We start from the raw sequence: 22,088 nt of genomic DNA on the forward strand, positions 1-22,088 counted from the left end.
TGTCAGCGAAGCAGAGTGTGAATTAGTATCCTGGCCATGGTCAATTTCTCAGACCCAACATTCATCGTGAGGATAATCGTCAACAGGATCATGACTATCGACATCGTCTATAAGGCCAAGTGGAGAAGCCAAGGGAAGTAATGGAGGTAATGCTACCACCCTCCCACCCCCTGAGTCCAAAAGTAACTTTGTTATTGCACTTTACCAGAAAAAAGCGTAGTATTAATCTAAGCCCCTATTTAAAAGTATGGACATTCATAAATACCCGTCTTGGGGATATTATTTATCCGCATCTGCTGTCTCATTGATGATCATCACCACCAATGTTACCATCAACACAATTACAAAGCTCACTTCCAGCAGAAAAAGGCACTCCGCTATGGTTACTAGAAATGTTGCATCACTTGCTCAATCGTCGTTCTTGTCTGATGGACATGATCGCCCCACAGAAGGAATTTAGAATTAGCACTGATCGCTTGGGAACAAAAACCGAAATTCGTCCCATCTTGCACTTGGGTATAATTCAGTTTTAGCCAAAGACCAACTTTCCGGCACAGCCAAATAAGCAGCACACCTTCCTCTCCTCTGTTAATTTGGTGATGCACACCACCATAGGAGGCGCAAAGTGTTTCCAATTGAGCTAACCTAGCGGAGGCCTACGCCAAATGAGGATACCAAAATTACCACTAATGATATCCATCATTGCCCTGCTTAATCCAATGCTGTTAAACTGCCAGATGTCTATAGGCAAAGATTAGCACGGTTGGATACATACGGTGTGAAATAAGTTCAGCATACGTAAATAGACCATTTCTGCAGGACATGCGTCCCAGTTCGACCCAAACCATTCACTACGCAACCAGTTAGCAGTGGAAGTTACACAAAGTCTCACCAGCGGTGCCCACGAGCAGAGCAAAGATGAGTCCGTACATTGTGCAGTGAAGATCCTGAAAGACGATGCTGAACCACTGCCGGTGGTCCACTTTTATACCCGTTGAGAGCCCTCATATCATTGCTTTATTCTCATCTCTACGTTACCCAATGCCTTATGTCTGTCTCATTAAACTCGTCGATATTTTCCCACCTGAGACGAAAATGAGCGAGTAAGCGATTCCACACGTTAAAATTGGTTTCGTTTATTGTTTTATTTTTCCACGGACGTGGCTTATATTGTTCTGGTTATGATCGATCTCATACTTGGTGGAGATGGTGCCATTTGTGTGTGTGTTACGTTGCAGCTGTGAATAAGAGTGTTTTTGCAGATGCGGACCCATTGTACAAATTGTGGAACCACCCCTATCTCTGTGGAAAAGTTCCAGAATTGAGAGCTTTCCCCTCTGACTAGCCTATGTTCGTAGCATTTAGCTAAAATGATTGCCTATAAAATTAAGACAAACGTAAGTATACTTGAGTATATATAATATCCTCTAGAGGGGCTATTTAGAGGTCCTTTAAGTGAAGTCTGCCAGCGGTGCTGTGATAAATCCATTGTAAGAATGCACCTTTGCCTTTTATACTTATGCCAAGGGCATTACTACATTTCTATATTGACGTATAGCATGAAGAGAAAGTCAAATGTGCCATATTCAAAGTTAGTATATTTTATTAAGCAGATCCCTCATTATTTTTATTGGAAATTCAAACACATTAATACTGATCCATATATATATGGATTTGGCCACGTGCCAGATTCTTTGTCAAAATCTCGTAACCAAGCCCCCACCTCTTGATAAAATTAAGACGTTCAAAAAGACAACATTCGTACATGCCAAGGTGTTGATCACATTCAAACCAATAACGCTCAATGGTGGTTTAAGACTTTTCACGACATAATTTGAACTTCCCAACCCTGGCTACATCAGGTAGGGAAGTTTAAAATCCAATGAGGCTGCTTCAGTTCTCGTTGAATTGATATCCCCATATCAATTCAACGAGAACCCGGCTGCTTACGATGTGACTTATTTCAAACAACTTCAAATACATTCATTTCAAAATCACATATGGATCACTTAATCAGCTACGAAAAGCTACAATTTAAGTTGACACTGTTTTGTAACACGACTTTCCATTCTTTTTGTTCACACCTTGCATGTGCCATGGATTATGTTGTTAACAGGTTAAAGAGTGTCTCAATTAACTCTCGCCTAGTCACACAAAGTAGCTTTTCATTGTTTCCTACGATGTCCTGTTGTCGGCAGCTGAGCTGTACGTCCACCATATAAAGCACTTCTCATGAACGAGTATCATGAGTATGTATGTTGAACATCTTTCGCACGGAACGTAGCCTACTGTGCTAATCAGAGGTGCGGGGGAAGGACAGCAAACTTCAATCTGCATTTAAAAATGCATAGCTCCAGTGGCTTCCGAATACGCTTGTTTATCCAAAAAGGCCTCACTGTGTCTCACGTCTCTTCTTCAGAAGGGTCCTGCCACGTTTTTTGCAGTTGTAGTCAATGCCTCCTATGTATATTCTATTGAGTAATTTACACCTGTGTCCATTTTTGTCTACGTGTGTCACTGTGCATGTGTGATTGCGTCCGGCAACACAACCCCCTACCTCCTCGCAGTGCCGGACGGGCAACTCTGTCGGGGACAGTGCTGTGGGGGGAGGGCCAATTCCCAATGGCTCCTCCCCTCATGGCGTCTGTGTCCACCACAGTGGCTATACGGGGGCTCTGGATGGGTGCGAGGGGCTGGTAACCTTTCCAACTTCAATTAATTACCACTAAACCACGAGTTAAACTAAAATATGTAACTAATAAGCTTGTGCCTTAGGCGCCGGGGGGACAGGCGTCTATGACGTCTCCTGGCCAAACCCCAATTGGCGGAGCCAGGAGATTGAATCTCTACCCTCGGGGCTCCTCCAGAAACAACTAAAAGCCACTACGGATGGCCACGTGGAATGTTCGAACGCTCACTGTGGAGCTGAGGCTGCCACTCCTCTGTCGGGAGCTGGACCGGTACCGCCTGGATCTCTGTGGTATTCAGGAGGTCCAGTGGACCGGTTCTGGCTCATGCCACCATGAGGGGTAGACAGTCCTCTACTCGGAGCAGCAGAGCGTGGCAGTGAGGTGTGGGAAGCTGTAAGCCCCGGGCTACTTTGGGCTCGCCTTCCCATCAACCGGAGGCGAGGAGTGGTGGTCGTGGTTACTTATACCCCCACCGAAAACGAACATCCGTGGAGGGATGCAGGCAAATCCGATGAGCCAGATGCCTTCTATGACCTCCTCTCACAGGTGCTGACTAAAGTGGCACCTTGGGATAGAGTCATCATGTTGGGTGACTTCAATGCCCGAGTTGGTCATGATGCTGGCACCTGGTCTGGAGTGATTGGCGGGCATGGGCCAGATCAGCTCAATAACAACGGTAGGAGGCTGCTAGATTTTTTTGCAGCCCATGGGCTTGTAATTATCAACACGCTGTTCCGACATCGGCGCATCCACACAACATCAAGGATGCATGCCGGGTCCAAGCAAGAACATCTGCTGGACTACATAGTGATGGACCAGCGGATGCGAGCCCATGTTCTTTACACCAGGACCTACCGTGGAGCTGATCTGCCCTCTGACCATCGACTAGCCATCTATAAGATGCGCCTGCCATTCTTCCACTCCGGTGGTGGGTGTATACCCATGACCCCATTCCAACCTAAAGTGGCCTGGTCTCAGTTATCTGATGAAAGTTGCAAGCGAGAATGTCATCATCGCTTGCGGCTGGGATTGGCATAGTCCCCCACTCCTCCTGATGTCGAGGGTAAATGGGCAAGGTTTAGGACTGTGACTCATGCAACTGCAATGGCTGCTTTGTGTACGCGGTCCAGACCTCCCCAGAGACCCTGGCTGACAGAGGAGGTGTTCAGGATGGTTGAGGAAAAGCTACAGGCCCACTGTCATCGGCTACAGAATCCCACGTCAGAGAATGAGGAGGCTTACCGAAGCCTTCGCTCGGAGGTTCGGACAGCCGTGAGGTGCTGCAAGGATGGGTGGTGGTCGCGGGTTGCTGAGGAGATGGAGTCTGCCTCAGTGGCCCGTGATCACAAATCTCTATTTAACTCCATCAAAAAAGTAACCTGCAGCACCACACCTATTATCATCATTAGGGCAAAAAACGGTGATCCAATCTCTGACCCCCAGGACCAGGTTTGCGGATTTGCTGAGCATTTCTGTGAGGTCCTGGGGGAGGGAAAATCCCTCAGCCAGAAAAACATCGTGGCACAAAGTGAGGATGACCCTGCTGAGGCTGCGGTGCCTCAAATATTGGAAGAGGTCACCCCTTGTGAGTGGCTGGCTGAAGTACCATCTGTTGAGGAAGTACTGAAGGCGATCCGGAGTCTGAGACCAGGAAAGGCAGCGGGCAGAGATGATCTCCCAAGCGAAATGCTGAGGGAGGGTGGCGTTTGTGCACAGACTGCCCTATATGACATCATAACAACAGTCTGGACCACTGGACGGGTTCCGCAGGATTGGAAGGATGCCCTGGTGGTCCCCCTTTTTAAGAAGGGGGACCACATATACTGTAACAACTACAGGGGCATCTCACTCCTCAGTGTGCCCGGAAGGTCCTGGCAAGGATTATTCAACATCGCCTCGCCAAGCACGCTGAGGAGAGGCTTGCGGAGCCCCAATGCGGTTTCAGGAAAGGGCGGTCCTGCACATTTGCTATATTTTCTGTCCGTCTGCTACAGCAGAGGTGTAGGGAATTCCAACAAGACCTACATCTCTGCTTTATTGACCTGGTCAAGGCCTATGATACCATCAGTAGGTCCTGGGCTCTGGGTTGTTCTTCGTGCTTTTGGAGTCCTTGACCCTCTGCTCACGGTCATTAAGCACCTTCAGGATGGTGAGCGGGCCCAGGAAAAACTACGTGGCCGGGAGACAGAGCCATTCCCTGTACACCTTGGGGTGCGACAGGGATGTCCTCTGGCTCCCACATTATTTAACATCTATTTTGACCACGTAGTTCGTGAAGCCTTCAATAGCTGTACCGGGGGAATCTCCATTTCGTACAGATATAATGGGAGGCTGATCGATGACCGGGTGCGGTCAAGGGATGACTTCCTATTGCTCAACCACGTTATGTATGCTGATGATTTGGTATTAGCTGCTCATTCAGAGGAGGAGTTGGAGACGCTGCTGCTGACACTGGAGCGTGCCACTAAGAGATGGGACCTTACCATCAGACCCACCAAAACTAAGCACCTTCCAGGGTATTTTGTACCATCGGACACTCCACCCCCAAAACTCCCAATCGGTGATGGAGCAGTTGTGGAGAGAGTGGAGAGTTTCCCATACCTGGGTAGTCTGCTTATGACCGGCTCCAGTTTAACAGCAGAGGTCTCACTCCGAATCAGTCGAGCGCAATATCTCTTCATCGGTTTCGTAACGCTGTGTGGAAGCTACCTGGTCTGTCGCTCCGCACTAAGCTTCAGGTCTTCTCGGCCACGGTCATTTCCTCCCTACTCTACGCTCGCTAAACGTGGACCACCATAATGGAGCATCTTCGCCGGCTGGAAACATTTAGGCTGGCCTGCCTACAATCCATCCTGTGTTTAACCAGGCTGGATTGTGTTAGGAGCTCAAAAATCCTTGAAAGATCTGGGCAAGGTCCCATCGGTGAGCTCCTCCGGCAGGCAAGGCTGCGTTGGCTGGGTCATGTAGCCCGCATGCCCAGCCAACCCCATGCCGAAACAGCTTTTGTTCGGCCGGATCGAGGGGGCTAAACGGGCGTGGCGCGGGCTAGAGAAGAGATGAGGTGATGTGGTACAGGAGGACTTGGAGCTGAGTGGACTTGCCGATGACTGGTACGAGCAGTGTAAAGATCGGCCTCGGTGGAGGAGGCTCGTGAAGGACGCTATTGGGCAGTTGGAGGCAGTCGCCCTCCAACAACAACGGAGGGCGGAGTAGCGACGCTTACAACAATGAGCGGAGCGCCGGGTGGCTAAAGCACAGCAGGTTGGCACAGTAGGGGGCACAGGTGGTGCACCAGCCAGTCATCTCAGTCAGTCGACCCATGGCACCTGGGTCTGCCCCGTGACCTCCTGCCCGCGGGCGTTCGACACTTCACGTGTTCTCAAGGTGCACATGGCCTGGCACAAGCGTCGTGGTGACGTCACCGCCACTTAGTGGCGAATGGCGGTTGTTGTTGGTGTCAATTGGGGAGCGGTAGGGTACAGGTTACCGCGCTGCGCTACGAGACCAGTGACGATTTTCTGAACTGGTCCTGGGCCTCCCCTATATCGACTCAACCTCAAATTAGTATCTTGTGTGGTGTGTAAACATCGCTACTGGCGAGACAAATGCGGCCGGGCGTGGTGCTGGCCAGCCACCCGCTCGTGTGCCGTTCCGGCCTTCATAGCTGCTCGTTAACAGCACTTGGCCCAACAGTCTGTTACAGGCTATATGGGGGATATTTGACTATGTATTTGTGTCATTTGTGGCGAATGCAAGTTTAGCGTTTAGCGCGCTGCGCGACGAAGCTGGAGACCCAGGTTCGTTTCCAACTCACGGCCAACACCAGCGACGATTATATGATCCGGTCATGGGCCTCTCCTATGCCGACTGCTGCAATGTGTAAACATCGCTATTAGGTAGACAAAGGCGGCCGGGCGTGGTGCTGGCCACCTACTCCTGGTGTGCCGTGCCGGCCTTGTCTAACACATTTGGACTGGGCCCTCGTCTTCAGGTCCACCTCGATCTCTGTCCTCCCCCCCTCTCTCTCCCACTGTATCTGCCCCTCCCTCCATTGTCTAACGCACTACTTTACCCCCTCTATCTCCCCCTATCTCTAACCCCCCCCCCCCTCTCTCTCCCCCTGTATCTGCCCCCTCCCTCCCCCCATTGTCTCCTACATTTGTGCTGGCTGCCCAGCCCACTTTGAAAGCCCTGATAAGCATTTGCATTTGGAGGCTTGCCCCTTCATTTCTCTCTGCCTGATGAAGACCGCTTGGGTTGCGATCGAAACGTCTTGGGTTTTTAGCTTTTATTTGTATTTATTTATTATTTTTTATCTTTAAATGTTTCTTTTTTTTAATTATCTGTTGTTTTAATTTTATTTTCTATCTACGTGACTTTACCGAAAGAACCACGAATATATATATACAATGTTAATTCCCTCATGTAACATCTGACAGTGATGGACATTGTTAGATTTGGGGTCGTCATCTTATCACTCTACGTAATGGTGTGATACGATCAAGCTCCGAAATTACTTTCATGACATTAAGTCTCGTTTATTTTTCACAATTATGTTCACGTTTATACTTGCGTACCAGTTCTATATCACTGCAGCACTGTTGCCTGTCATTCGAATAAATTTGGTCACGTATATTGTGACGGTGATCGACGACAAGTGGACCACAATGTACATCTTCACTCAACACTCGCGAGGGTTTTCGCATCTTGCTCAATAGTCAATAGCTTTTTACCCGCTTCTACATTGTTGTTTGAAACGTATGCTTGCCGAGAGGGTGCGTCAGCCAGCCACGGTTACGTTGGGGTATGATACGCTGATTGAACAGCTGACATGTGACAGTATGATATTGGAGGGGGGCTACTGGTGGGCAGGGCGGTCACGTGATCCAAAAGAGCTCTCGGGAACCTTCAAGAAAGAGCTCGAGAGATCTAGAAGGTGGGCGGGGCGAAGGGCGGAGCCAGCTCCAGCCGGTGGACATAAAACCAGTGCCCTGTGAGGAGCTCGATGTTATTCGTGTGCTGGTGTTACGAAGATCCACGTCGGGGAGAAGAAGCCTCTAGCCACGCGGTCCGGGACCCAGCTTGTGGTCCGGACCGGGATAGCGATCCGTGTCTAGTTATGCCATAGCGTGGTTAGATGGGCATTCGAGACCCGTGTGTAGATCGTGTTATGTTGCGTGCTGTTGTTTAATAAATAGTGTTGCTCCCAAGATAACATCTGCGACTCAGTTGGAGTCATTACACATTGTTGTTTGAAACTTATGCTTGCTGCAATATCAAATATTCACGATATGACACGATATTGCATTTCACGAAAGCAATGATCGAGATATCTGTTTCCCATGACTTTGTAATGTATTTGACATTGTCTAGTTTGATTTGCATTGATGAACAGTGCGGTTGTATGAAATGACGGGAGATGCTGTGGTACCAGGTTTAATAGCACACTCGACTTGCAATCCAGTTCTCGATTCAATCTCCCGTTGTGGCAGTTGAAACAACGGAATACATTTAATAAATTCCCTAGTCTCTGTCCACCCAGCAGCGTAAAGGTTATTTTTTTGTATTTGTGTATTGGTTACGTTATGCGAACGTCACTTATTGCTGGTTTCCATGACAAAATGAGATTCTATTTACAGTTCTGTAGCTGGGATTGAGATAGGAGGGGGTGACCTGCAGTGACTTTTTCTGTCTCCTCACGAGCCCTTCTACATACAGTACGTGTAACACATGTTCGACAGAGTCACGCATAAAGGAAATGTCCACACATCACGGCGTGCATCTTGGCAGTCCGCTCGTTGAGGATGTCAAACAGACGCTGAGATGGCGGCTCATTCACGTTCATGTAACTAATGTACACAGACCGACGACACCCATTACGCTGAACTCCGGCGTTGTTTGGATTATTAGAGATCTGGACGAATAGGTGCGTGAGGTTCGACGATTCGGTGTTAAGTCCGAGTTTTGGATTTGAGTTCAGAATCAGAAGAATGATTTAGCCTGAAGGAATCCGATGAGCTATAAAGCTTTTTTCACAGATGTCCGCGGAGCAGGATGAGTAATGGTGCGGCTTGGGGGTGCGCGGCTAACATCAGTGGCGAGTGGTTACGTGAACTGCACCTGCTCTCCATCCCGTCACCACGCGCCCCCGCATCATAAAAAATGACAGCCATCTATCCAGCAGTGAATTTGATGGTGGTGATAAAAATATATCAATATGAAAGCACACCCCCTGTGTGTGTGTGTGCCTATGTCGTGAAGGACACGACTGTTCAGTTGGAGGCAGTCGCCCTCCAACAACAAAAGAGGGCAGAGGAGCGATGCTCACAACAACGAATTTCAGCGACGGGCGGATAAAATGGATCATCGAGTCCTCAACAGTTGATCGATTTACCGACAATCGATTATTAAATCTAGCGGGAGAGATGGAAAGAGGAATTTATTTTCATGGGGCGGGTCATATTCAAATTAGGACAATGGCCTGGTTGTGATTGGCTGCGAGCGTCCCTGAGAGCGCCCCAAGGTCACGCTGTAGCTCCTGTGTCGATGTGTGGGAGGAGTTTGGATCGACCAATGGGAAGCCGACATTATCAATCTCATTTGCATGTCACCCCCTCCTTTGTATCGACTCAAATCAGTTGATTCTTGGCAAAACCATTCGACATGCCCAAAGCAAATTACTTCAACTGCCCACTTTGTTGGTATGAACAATTTGAACTAAATATATGTTATTCTTAGTTCTTTCGGGAAAGTCACGTTGAAGGGAAACAACAAAATAATAAAATATATATAAAACAATAAAAATTCTCACGACGCTTCGACCATAACACAAACGGTCGTCTTCAGGTGTGTCGGTTTGCATAAATTTATTTATTTTCAAACGGTGTGTTTATTTATTTATTTTTAAAAAAACGTTAGCGCCACGCGCAGTGATTTGCCACTTTATTTAGACGGACTAGTCCATCTATGTTCTGAAAAGAGGAGGGGGGAGACGAATTTTTTTTCTTTTTAATGTATGCTGTCTGAAAGCCACTGTAAGCGTGAACAATCAATTAAGACCTGAAATGGTTATTCAAATCTTTCCAATGATTCCTAAGCCAGAATCCATCTTCTCGGTTGAAATTGTCTCTGTGCTTGTATATGTGGATAGCCTCATGAACGAATCTCTCATGGTAGCCAGATGGCTTGCAAAGAACCTCTGTCTTGGAGAAGTCAATGTCATGTGAGCCTACTGAATTATAACAGTGATCTGCCACAGCTGAGATGTTGGTCCTACCGTGTTTTAGGTCTGCTTTGTGTTAACGAATGCGGTCCGAGACATGTCGTTTGGTTTCTCCAATGTAACTACTACCTCAGAGGCAACATAGTGTGTAGACGCCAGGGTACTGTAAGTCCGGAATCACATCTTTTACAGACGGAACCAGATCACGGATTTTATGTCATGTGTTGAATCGGACCTGGATCTTGTGTTTATTCAAGATTTTGGAGATCTTTTTTGTGATCCCCGCAATGTAGGGTAAAGTGATGGTTGTGAAAGGCTCCTCAAGAGGGTCCTTCTTCATGGTTTGAGTGATAGCTTTGCGGATTGTATAGTCGGAGTAACCATTAGCCTTAAGAGCTTGGTGTACGTGCTTGAGTTCACTGCCTATGTGTTCCTGGTCCGTATGGGTAGCTTTCCTGTAGACAGAGTGGCTCATTGAACCATCAGGTCTCTTTTTAATTAGGACATCCAAAAAAGGTAGCTTGCCATCTATTTCGACTTCCATGGTAAATCTGATGGCTGGGTGTATGGAATTGATGTGCTCGAAGAATTGGTCTAGAGCAGGCCGGCCATGTGGCCAGATGATTTTCCGAGTCCTCACCGACGCTGGTCTGGGTCTCGCCCCAGCCGGAGATGGTGCACATGACTCCGGTGCCGACGCAGGAGGAGGGCAGCGGGACGGCCTGCGCATACTGGTTGAGGGTGGCGGGCGAGGACAGCTTGATGAGCATGATGTCGTTGTCGGTGGTGGCCGAGCTGTACTGGGGGTGGGGGATCGCCTTGGAGGCCTGGATCCACTGCTCGGTGCCCTCGGACGCGAAGATGTTGTGCTCGCCGATGCGCACAGAGATGCTGGGCGCGCTGGGGGTGGAGGAAGTGGATGACAGTAGTGATGATGATTTTTATTCATATGGGATCGCTTAAATTTCGGTTTTAGGTTTTTTGGGGGTTTTTATTTTGGCACAGGTAAAACCCATTGGCCCATGAATGCTAATCCTTTATGGGGATCTGGTCACACAATAGAAACCTGGTTACAGCAATAACAAGAAAACACGAACAAAACAATCCAAATAAAACTGTACATGGTCAAATTCCGAATGGTAAGTTCAAGCATCAACATGGCAAAACTAGCACGTATGGTAAGATTGGTTGTACTGTAATTCTATGCCATCATATCTACACTTCCCACCGTCACAGACCGAAATTGACCAGTGTGGTAGATTGCCAAGTGGTGTAACTATTTGGTATAATCGTCTAAAGAAAACAAACTGCTGGGGCACATCGCCTTGTTGTGGAAAGAAGATGTCGCATACCTTTGCAATCTGATCATAGCCCTTTCTCGTTTGTTCGCATGGGTCTCATTCAAAATCATATGATCGGCTTCTTCATATTACCAGCTGTAACACTGCTGCCCTATCGGTGAAGCTCAAATGAATATTATTTGTGGCTAGGTCTTAGTTCAACAATATGATCTTCAAGTTCTTTTCAGATAAGGTCGTGATCTCCAGGTTGTAGGTGTACACTGCATTTTACACAAGTCGATGTTACTTCACTGAGACCACCAGACACGCAGCATGCAACGACATTAGCTCATGTCCGCGCGCAGCAAACTCACGGCATGTAGCAGTGAGCGGCAGACACGACCCACTCGCTGGAGATCAGGGAGCCTCCGCAGAAGTGGTATCCGATGTTGAGGGACACCTGCCACGGCTGCGAGTGGGCAGCGCACTCGGAGCCACCCACGATGTGGTCCTCATACATGTATGAGGCCGCCGCTGTCAGCGAAGCAGAGTGTGAATTAGTATCCTGGCCACGGTCAATTACTCAGACCCAACATTCATCATGAGGTTAATCGTCAACAGGATCATGACTATCGACATCGTCTATAAGGCCAAGTGGAGAATCCAAGGGAATTAATGGAGGCAATGCTACCCCACTCCCACCCCCTGAGTCCAAAAGTAATTTTGTTATTGATATTTACCAGAAAAAAGCCGTAGTATTAATGTAAGCCCCTATTTAAAAGTATGGACATTCATGAATACCCCTCTTGGGGATATTATTGATCCGCCTATGCTGTCTCCGTGATGATCATCACCACCAATGTTACCATCAACACAATTACAAAGCTCACTTCCAGCAGAAAAAGGCACTCCGCTATGGTTACTAGAAATGTAGCATCACTTGCTCAATCGTCGTTCTTGTCTGATGGACAATATGGGCCCCACAGAGGGAATTTAGAATTAGCACTGATCGCTTGGGAACAAAAACCGAAATGCGTCCCATCTTGCACTTGGGTATAATTCAGTTTTAGCCAAAGACCAACTTTCCGGCACAGCCAAATAAGCAGCACACCTTCCTCCCCTCTGTTAGTTTGGTGATGCACATCACCATAGGAGGCGCAAAGTGTTTCCAATTGAGCTAACCTAGCGGAGGCCTACGCCAAATGAGGATACCAAAATTACCACTAATGATATCCATCATTGCCCTGCTTAAATCAATGCTGTTAAACTGCCAGATGTCTATAGGCAAAGATTAGCACGGTTGGATACATACGGTGCGAAATAAGTTCAGCATACGTAAATAGACCATTTCTGCAGGACATGGGTCCCAGTTCGACCCAAAACCATTCACTACGCAACCAGTTAGCAGTGGAAGTTACACAAAGTCTCACCAGCGGTGCCCACGAGCAGAGCGAAGATGAGTCCGTACATTGTGCAGTGAAGATCCTGAAAGACGATGCTGAACCACTGCCGGTGGTCCACTTTTATACCCGTTGAGAGCCCTCATATCATTGCTTTATTCTCATCTCTACGTTACCCAATGCCTTATGTCTGGCTCATTAAACTCGTCGATATTTTTCCACCTGAGACGAAAAATAGCGAGTCTGCGATTCCACACGTTAAAATTGGTTTCATTTATTGCTTTATTTTTCTACGGACGTAGCTTATATTGTTCTGGTTATGATCGATCTCATACTTGGTGGAGATGGTGCCATTTGTGTGTGTGTTACGTGGCAGCTGTTAATAAGAGTGTTTTTGCAGATGCGGACCCATTGTACAAATTGTGGAACCATCCCGATCTCTGTGGAAAAGTTCCGGAATTGAGAGCTTTCCCCTGTGACTAGCCTATGTTCGTAGAATTTAGCTAAAATGATTGCCTATAAAATTAAGACAAACGTAAGTATACTTGAGTATATATAAAATCCTCTAGAGGGGCTATTTAGAGGTCCTTTAAGTGAAGTCTGCCAGCGGTGCTGTGATAAATCCATTGTAAGGATGCACCTTTGCCTTTTATACTTATGCTAAGGACATTACTACATTCCTCTATTGACGAATACCATGAAGAGAAAGTCTAATGTGTCATAGTCAAAGTTAGTATATTTTATTAAGCAGATCCCTCATTATTTTTTATTGGAAAGTCAAACACATTAATACTGATCCATATATTTATGGATTTGGCCACGTGCCAGATTCTTTGTCAAAATCTCGTAACTTAGCCCCCACCTCTTGATAAAATTAAGACGTTTAAAAAGACAACATTCGTACATGCTAAGGTGTTGATCACATTCACACCAATAAAGCTCAACGGTGGTTTATGACTTTTCACGACATAATTTGAACGTCCCTACCCGGGCTACATCAGGTAGGGAAGTTTAAAATCCAATGACGTTGCTTCAAATTTTGATTTGATATATAATAATAAAATAATAATATATATTTTATTATTTTATTGTTTCCCTTCAACGTGACTTCACCGAAAGAGCTAAGAATATGAGGCTGCTTCAGTACGCGCCCTGACATCACCACCTACGAAAGCACGCATTATATTCCCATATCTTTTCAACGAGAACCTGGCTGCTTACAATGTGACTTATTTCAAACAACTTCAAATACATCCATTTCAAAATCACACATAGATCATTGTATCAGCTACGAAAAGCTACAATTTAAGTTGACACTGTTTTGTAACACGACTTTCCATTCTTTTTGTTCACACCTTGCATGTGCCATGGATTATATTTTGATTTAAACCTTTCGTGACTGCAGTAATTCATATTCTTAGCTCTTTCGGTAAAGTCACGTTGAAGGGAAACAATACAATAATAAAATATATATAAAACAATAAAAATTCTCACGACCGTTTGTGTTATGGTCGAAACGTCGTGATAATTTTGATTGTTTCATATATATTTTATTATTTTATTGTTTACCTTCAACGTGACTTTACCGAAAGACCTAAGAATATGGATTATATTATTAACAGGAAAAGGGTGTCTCAATTAACTCTCGCCTAGTCACACAAAGTAACTTTTCATTTGTTTCCTACGATGTCCTGTTGTCGGCAGCTGAGCTGTACGTCCACCATATGCAGCAATTCTCATGAACGAGTATCATCATGAGTATGTATGTTGAACATCTTTCGCACGGAATGTAGCCAACTGTGCTAATCAGAGGTCCAGGGGAAGGACAGCAAACTTCAATCTGCATTTAAACGTGCATAGCTCCAGTGGCTTCTGAATACGCTTGTTTATCCAAGAGAGCCTCACTGTGTCTCATGTCTGTTCTTCAGAAGGGTCCTGCCACGTTTTTTGCAGTTGTAGTCAATGCCTCCTATGTATATTCTATTGAGTAATTTACACGTGTGTCCATTTTTGTCTACGTGTGTCACTGTGCATGTGTGATTGCGTCCGGCAAAACAACCCCCTACCTCCTCGCAGTGCCGGACGGGCAACTCTGTCGTGGACAGTGCTGTGGGGGGAGGGCCAAGTCCCATTGGCTCCTCCCCTCATGGCGTCTGTGTCCACCACAGTGGCTCAACGGGGGCTCTGGACGGGTGCGAGGGGCTGGTAACCCCTCCACCTTCAATTTATTACCACTAAACCACGAGTTAAACTAAAATATGTAACTAATAAGCTTGTGCCTTAGGCCACGGGGGGACAGGCGTCTATGACGTCTCCTGGCCAAACCCCAATTGGCAGAGCCAGGAGATTGAATCTCTACCCTCAGGACTCCTCCAGAAACAACTAAAAGCCACTACGGATGGCCACGTGGAATGTTCGAACGCTCACTGCGGAAGAGAGGCTGCCACTTCTCTGTCGGGAGCTGGACCGGTACCACCTGGATCTCTGTGGCATTCAGGAGGTCCGGTGGACCGGTTCTGGCTCCTGCCACCATGAGGGGTGGAGAGTCCTCTACTCGGGGCAGCAGACTGCCAAACAACAGGGTGTGGCTCTTCTTTTGAACAAAATAATGAAGGGGGCATGGGAGCGTGGCAGTGAGGTGTGGGAAGCTGTAAGCCCCGGGCTGCTTTGGGCTCGCCTTCCCATCAACCGGAGGCGAGGAGTGGTGGTCGTGGTTACTTATGCCCCCACCGAAGACGAACATCCGTGGAGGGATGCAGGCAAATCCGATGAGTCAGATGCCTTCTATGACCTCCTCTCACAGGTGCTGGCTAAAGTGGCACCTTGGGATAGAGTTATCATGTTGGGTGACTTCAATGCACGAGTTGGTCATGATGCAGGCACCTGGTCTGGAGTGATTGGAGGGCATGGGCCAGATCAGCTCAATAACAACGGTAGGAGGCTGCTAGATGTATGTGCAGCCCATGGGCTTGTAATTAACAACACGCTGTTCCGGCATCGGCGCATCCACACAACATCAAGGATGCATGCCGGGTCCAAGCAAGAACATCTGCTGGACTACATAGTGACGGACCAGCGGATGCGAGCCCATGTCCTTGAGACCAGGACCTACCGTGGAGCTGATCTGCCCTCTGACCATCAATTAGTCATCTGTAAGATGCACCTGCCATTCGTCCACTCCGGTGGTGGGTGTACACCCAGGACCCCATTCCAACCTAAAGTGGCCTGGTCTCAGTTATCTGATGAAAGTTGCAAGCGAGAATGTCATCATCGCTTGTGTCTGGGATTGGCATAGTCCCCCACTCCTCCTGATGTCGAGGGTAAATGGGCGAGGTTGAAGACTGTTACTCAGGCAACTGCAATGGCTGCTTTGGGTACGCGGTCTAGACCTCCCCAGAGACCATGGCTCGCAGAGGAGGTGTTCAGGATGGTTGAGAAAAAGCGACAGGCCCACTGTCATCGGCTACAGAATCCCACGTCAGAGAATGAGGAGGCTTACCGCAGACTTCGCTCGGAGGTTCGGAGAGCCATGAGGCGCTGCAAGGATGGGTGGTGGTCGCGGGTTGCTGAGGAGATGGAGTCTGCCTCAGTGGCCCACGACCACAAATCTCTATTTAACTCCATCAAAAAAGAAACCTGCAGTGCCACACCTATTACCATCATTAGGGGAAAAACGGTGATCCAATCTCCGACCCCCAGGAACAGGTTTGCAGATTTGCTGAGCATTTCTGTGAGGTCCTGGTGGAGGGAAAATCCCTCAGCCAGGAAAGCATCGTGGCACAAAGTGAGGATGACCCTGCTGAGGCTGCGGTGCCTCAAATATTGGAAGAGGTCACCCCTTGTGAGTGGCTGGCTGAAGTACCATCTGTTGAGGAAGTACTGAAGGCGATCCAGAGTCTGAGACCAGGAAAGGCAGCGAGCAGAGATGATCTCCCAAGCGAAACGCTGAGGGAGGGTGGCGTTTGTGCACAGACTGCCCTATATGACATCATAACAACAGTCTGGACTACTGAACGGGATCTGCAGGGTTGGAAGGATACCCTGCTGGTGCCTCTCTTTAGAAGGGGGACCACACAGACTGCAACAACTACAGGGGCATCTCACTCCTCAGTGTGCCGGGAAAGGTCCTGGCAAAGATTATTCAACATCGCCTCGCCAGGCACGCTGAGGAGAGGCTTGCAGAGCCCCAATGCGGTTTCAGGAAAGGGCGGTCCTGCACAGATGCCATATTTTCTGTCCATCTGCTACAGCAGAGGTGTAGGGAATTCCAACAAGACCTACATCTCTGCTTTATTGACCTGGTCAAGACCTATGATACCATCAATAGGCCTGGGCTCTGGGTTGTTCTTCGTGCTTTTGGAGTTCCTGACCCTCTGCTCACGATCATTAAGGACCTTCGTGATGGTGAGCGGGCCCGGGTAAAACTACGTGGTCGGGAGACAGAGCCATTCCCTGTACATCTTGGGGTGCGACAGGGAAATCCTCTGTCTCCCACATTATTTAACATCTATTTTGACCACGAAGTTCGTGAAGCCTTCAATAGCTGTACCGGGGGAATCTCCATTTGATACAGATATAATGGGAGGCTGATCGATGCCCGGGTGCGGTCAAGGGATGACTCCCTATTGCTCAACCACGTTATGTATGCTGATGATTTGGTATTAGCTGCTCATTCAGAGGAGGAGTTGCAGACGCTGCTGCTGAGACTGGAGCGTGCCACTAAGAGATGGGGCCTTGCCATTAGCCTCACCAAAACTAAGCACCTGCCTGGGTATTCTGTACCATCGGACACTCCACCCCCACAACTCCCAATCGGTGATGGGGCAGTTGTGGAGAGAGTGGAGAGTTTCCCATACCTTGGCAGTCTGCTTATGACCGGCTCCAGTTTAACAGCAGAGGTCTCGCTCCGAATCAGGCGAACGGCAATATCTTTTCAACGGTTGCATAACGCTGTCACTCCACACTAAGCTTCAGGTCTTCTCGGCCACGGTCATTTCCTCCCTTCTCTACGTTTGCGAAACGTGGACCATCTTAATGGAGCATCTTCGCCGGTTGGAAACATTTAGGCTGGCCTGCTTACGATCCATCCTGGGTTTAACCAGGCTGGATTGTGTGAGGAGCTCAAAAATCCTTGAAAGATCTGGGCAAGGTCCCATCGTTGAGCTCCTACGGCAGGCAAGGCTGCGTTGGCTGGGTCATGTATCCCGCATGCCCAGCCAACGCCATGCCGAAACAGCTTTTGTTCGGCCGGATTGAAGGGGCTAATCGGGCGTGGCGCGGGCTAGAGGAGAGATCGAGTGATGTGGTACAGGAGGACATGGAGCTGAGTGGACTTGCCGATGACTGGTACCAGCGGTGTCCAGATCGTCCTCTGTGGAGGAGGCTCGTGAAGAACGCTATTGGGCAGTTGGAGTCAGTCGCCCTCCAACAACAACGGAGGGCGGAGGAGGGACGCTCACAACAATGAGCGGAGCGCGGGGTGGCTAAAGCACAGCAGGTTGGCACAGTAGGGGGCACAGGTGGTGCACCAGCCAGTTATCTCAGTAAGTCGATCCGTGGCACCTGGGTCTGCCTTGTGACCTCCTGCCCGCGGGCGTTCGACACTTCACGTGGCCTCAAGGTGCACATGGAGTGGCACAAGCGTCGTGGTGATGTCACCACCACTTAGTGGCGAATGGCGGTTGTTGTTGTTGGTGTCATTTGGGGAGCGGTAGGGTACAGGTTACTGCGCTGCGCTACGAGACCAGTGACGATTATCTGAACTGGTCCTGGGCCTCCCCTAGATCGACTCCACCTCAAATGAGTATCTTGTGCGGTGTGTAAACATCGCTACTGGCGAGACAAATGCGGCCGGGCGTGGTGCTGGTCGGCCACCCGCTCGTGTGCCGTTCCGGCCTTCATAGCTGCTCGCTAACAGCACTTGCCCCAACAGTCTGTTAAAGGCTATACGGGGGATATTTGACTATGTATTTGTGTCATTTGTAGCGAATGCAATTTAGCGTTTAGCGCGCTGCGCGACGAAGCTGGAGACACAGGTTCGTTTCCAACTCACGGCCAACACCAGCGACGATTATATGAACCGGTCCTGGGCCTCTCCTATGTCAACTGCTGCAATGTGTAAACATCGCTATTAGGTAGACAAAGGCGGCCGGGCGTGGTGCTGGCCAACTACTCCTGGTGTGCCGTGCCGGCCTTGTCTAACACATTTGGACTGGGCCCTCGCCTTCAGCTCCACCTCGATGTCTGTCCTCCCCCCCTCTCTCTCCCACTGTATCTGCCCCTCCCTCCATTGTCACTACTTTACCCCCTCTATCTCCCCCATCTCTAACCCCCCCCCCCCCATCTCTCCCCCCCTATCTCTACCCTCTTCCTCACCCCATTGTCGAACATGCTTGGACTGCGCCCTCGCCTTCACCTCCACCTCTATATCTATCCCCCCTCTCTCTCTCCCTGTTTCTGCCCCCTCCCTCACCCCATTGTCTCCTACATTTGTGCTGGCTGCACAGCCCACTTTGAAAGCCCTGATAAGCAGTTGCATTTGGAGGCTTGCCCCTTCGTTTCTCTCCGCCTGAGGAAGACCGCTTGTGTTGCGATCGAAACGTCGTGGGTTTTTTGCTTTTATTTGTATTTATTTATTATTAATTTATCTTTAAATGTTTATCTTTTTTAATTATCTGTTGTTTTAATTTTATTTTCTATCTACGTGACTTTACCGAAAACAACACGAATATATATACAATGTTAATGCCCTCATGTAACATCTGACAGTGATGGACATTGTTAGGTTTGGGGTCGTCATCTTATCACTCTACGTAATGGTGTGATAGGATCAAACTCCGAAATGACTTTCATGACATCAAGTGTGGTTTATTTTTCACAATTATGGTCACGTTTGTACTTGCGTACCAGTTCTATATCACTGCAGCACTGTTGCCTGTCATTCGAATAAATTTGGTCACGTATATTGTTTCGGTGATCGACGACAAGTGGACCACAATGTACATCTTCACTTAACACTCGTGAGGGTTTTCGCATCTTGCACAATAGTCAATAGCTTTTTACACGCTTCTACATTGTTGTTTGAAACTTATGCTTGCCGAGAGGGTGCGTCAGCCAGCCACGGTTACGATGCGCTGGTTGACCAGCTGACATGTGACAGGATGATATTGGAGGGGAGCTACTGGTGGACAGGGCGGTCATGTGGTCCACAAGAGCTCTCGGGAACTTTCAAGAAAGAGCTCGAGAGATCTGGAATGTGGGCGCGGCGAAGGGCGGAACCAGCTCCAGCCCGGGGGCATAAAACCAGTGCCCCGTGAAGAGTTCAATGTTTTTCGTGTGCTGGTGTTACGAAGATCCACGTCGGGGAGAAGAAGCCTCTAGCCACGCGGTCCGGGACCCAGCTTGTGGTCCGGACCGGGATAGAGATCCGTGTCTAGTTATGCCATAGCGTGGTTAGATGGGCATTCAAGACCCGTGTGTAGATCGTGTTACGTTGCGTGCTGTTGTTTAATAAATAGTGTTGCTTCCAAGATAACATCTGCGACTCAGTTGGACTCACTACACATTGTTGTTTGAAACTTCTGCTTGCTGCAATATCAAATATTCACGATATGACACGATATTGCATTTCACGAAAGCAATGATCGAGATATCTGTTTCCCATGACTTTGTAATGTATAAGACATTGTCTCGTTTGATTTGCTTTGATGAACAGTGCGATTGTATGAAATGACGGGAGATGCTGTAGCATACTCGACTTGCAATCCAGTTCTCGATTCAATCTCCCGGTGTGGCAGTTGAAACAACGGGATACATTTAATAAATCCCCTAGTCTCTGTCCACCCAGCAGTGTAAAGGTTATTTATTTGAATGTGTGTATTGGTTACGTTATGCGAACGTTACATATTGCTGGTTTCCATGACAAAATGAGATTCTATCTACAGTTCTGTAGCTGGGCTTGAGATAGGAGGGGGTGACCTGCAGTGACTTTCTCTGTCTCCTCACGAGCCCTTCTACATACAGTACGTGTAACACATGTTCGACAGAGTCACGCATAAAGCAAATATCCACACATCACGGCGTGCATCTTGGCCGTCCGCTCGTTGAGGATGTCAAACAGACGCTGAGATGGCGGCTCATTCACGGGTGAGGTTCGACGATTCGGTGTTAAGTCCGAGTTTTGGATTTGAGTTCAGAATCAGAAGAATGATTTAGCCTGAAGGAATCTGATGAGCTATAAAGCTCTTTTCACAGATGTCCGCAGAGCAGGATGAGTAATGGTGCGGCTTGGGGATGCGCGGCTAACATCAGTGGCAAGTGGTTACGTGAACTGCACCTGCTCCCCATCCCATCACGACGCGCCCCCACATCACAAAAAATGACAGCCATCATCTAGCAGTGAATTTGATGGTGATGATAAAAATATCTCAACATGAAAGCACACCCCCTGTCAATGGCCGTGTGAGTGTGTGTGTGTGTGCCTATGTCGTGAAGGACATGACAGTTCAGTTGGAGGCAGTCGCCCTCCAACAACAAAGGAGGGCAGAGGAGCGACGCTCACAACAACGAATTTCAGGGCCGGGCGGATAAAATGGAGCAAGATGGCACAGTAAGGGACACAGCTGGTGTGCATCTGCCAGTCATCTCAGTGAGTCGACCCATGGCACCTGGGTCTGTCCTGTGACCTGTCAGAAAGCTTTCGACACTTAACGCGGCCTTAAAGTGCACTAGGCCTGGCACAGTCGCCGTGTTGACGTCACCGCCACTTAGTGGTAAATGGCGGTTGTTGTTGTTCGAAGGTACCACGTGGTGACTGCTAAACGCCGTGCGGTTTAAAGTTTCCAGCGCCCCTCCCAAGAGGTGAACCGGACTCGACGATCAACTCTTATGCCAGAATGGTTCATCGAGTCCTCAACAGTTGGTCGATTTACCAACAATCGATTATTAAATCATGCGGGAGAGATGGAAAGAGGAATTTATTTTCATGGGGCGGGTCATATTCAAATTAGGACAATGGCCTGGTTGTGATTGGCTGCGAGCGTCCCTGAGAGCGCCCCAGGGTCACGCTGTAGCTCCTGTGTCGAGCTGTGGGAGGAGTTTGGATCGACCAATGGGAAGCCGACATTATCCATCTCATTTGCATATCACCCCCTCCTTTGTATCGACTCAAATAAGTTGATTCTTGGCAAAACGATTCGACATGCCCAAAGCAAATTACTTAAACTGCCAACTTTATTGGTATGAACAATTTGAACTAAACTTGTTTTTTAAACGTATACTATTGATTCAAGGATTGCAGGTAGGAGGTATAGGGCCACCATACCAAGGGGGTTTGGAAGTCCTGTGCTGTATAGGCTGCTACGTCGCTGCTTGTAGATTGCAGAGCAGTAGAGCAACTCAATCCATTGTACCATGCTAGGCGATGTTTCGATCATCAACTTTACGAAGAAAATAAGGCGAAGGAAACATGATGGCATCAACATTTCAAAGGTTGTTT

At 48.2% G+C, this 22,088-nt stretch overlaps 1 protein-coding gene across 1 annotated transcript; it reads right to left on the reverse strand.

Moving 5' to 3' along the window:
* Window positions 1-10,406: 10,406 nt before the first annotated feature.
* Window positions 10,407-11,880, reverse strand: LOC142929792 (trypsin-2-like). Its single transcript, XM_076071757.1, has 2 exons — window positions 11,567-11,880; window positions 10,407-10,854 (listed from the first exon to the last, which is right to left on the reverse strand). Exons 1-2 carry the CDS (start codon window positions 11,710-11,712, stop codon window positions 10,407-10,409), a joined length of 594 nt encoding a protein of 197 aa, XP_075927872.1. The 5' UTR covers window positions 11,713-11,880.
* Window positions 11,881-22,088: the final 10,208 nt, after the last annotated feature.

The sequence above is a fragment of the Petromyzon marinus genome, chromosome 35, assembly GCF_048934315.1.
Source record: "Petromyzon marinus isolate PM22_M1 ecotype Great Lakes invasive population chromosome 35, UKy_Petmar_22M1.pri1.0, whole genome shotgun sequence".
Classification (NCBI taxonomy): Eukaryota; Metazoa; Chordata; class Hyperoartia; order Petromyzontiformes; family Petromyzontidae; genus Petromyzon; species Petromyzon marinus.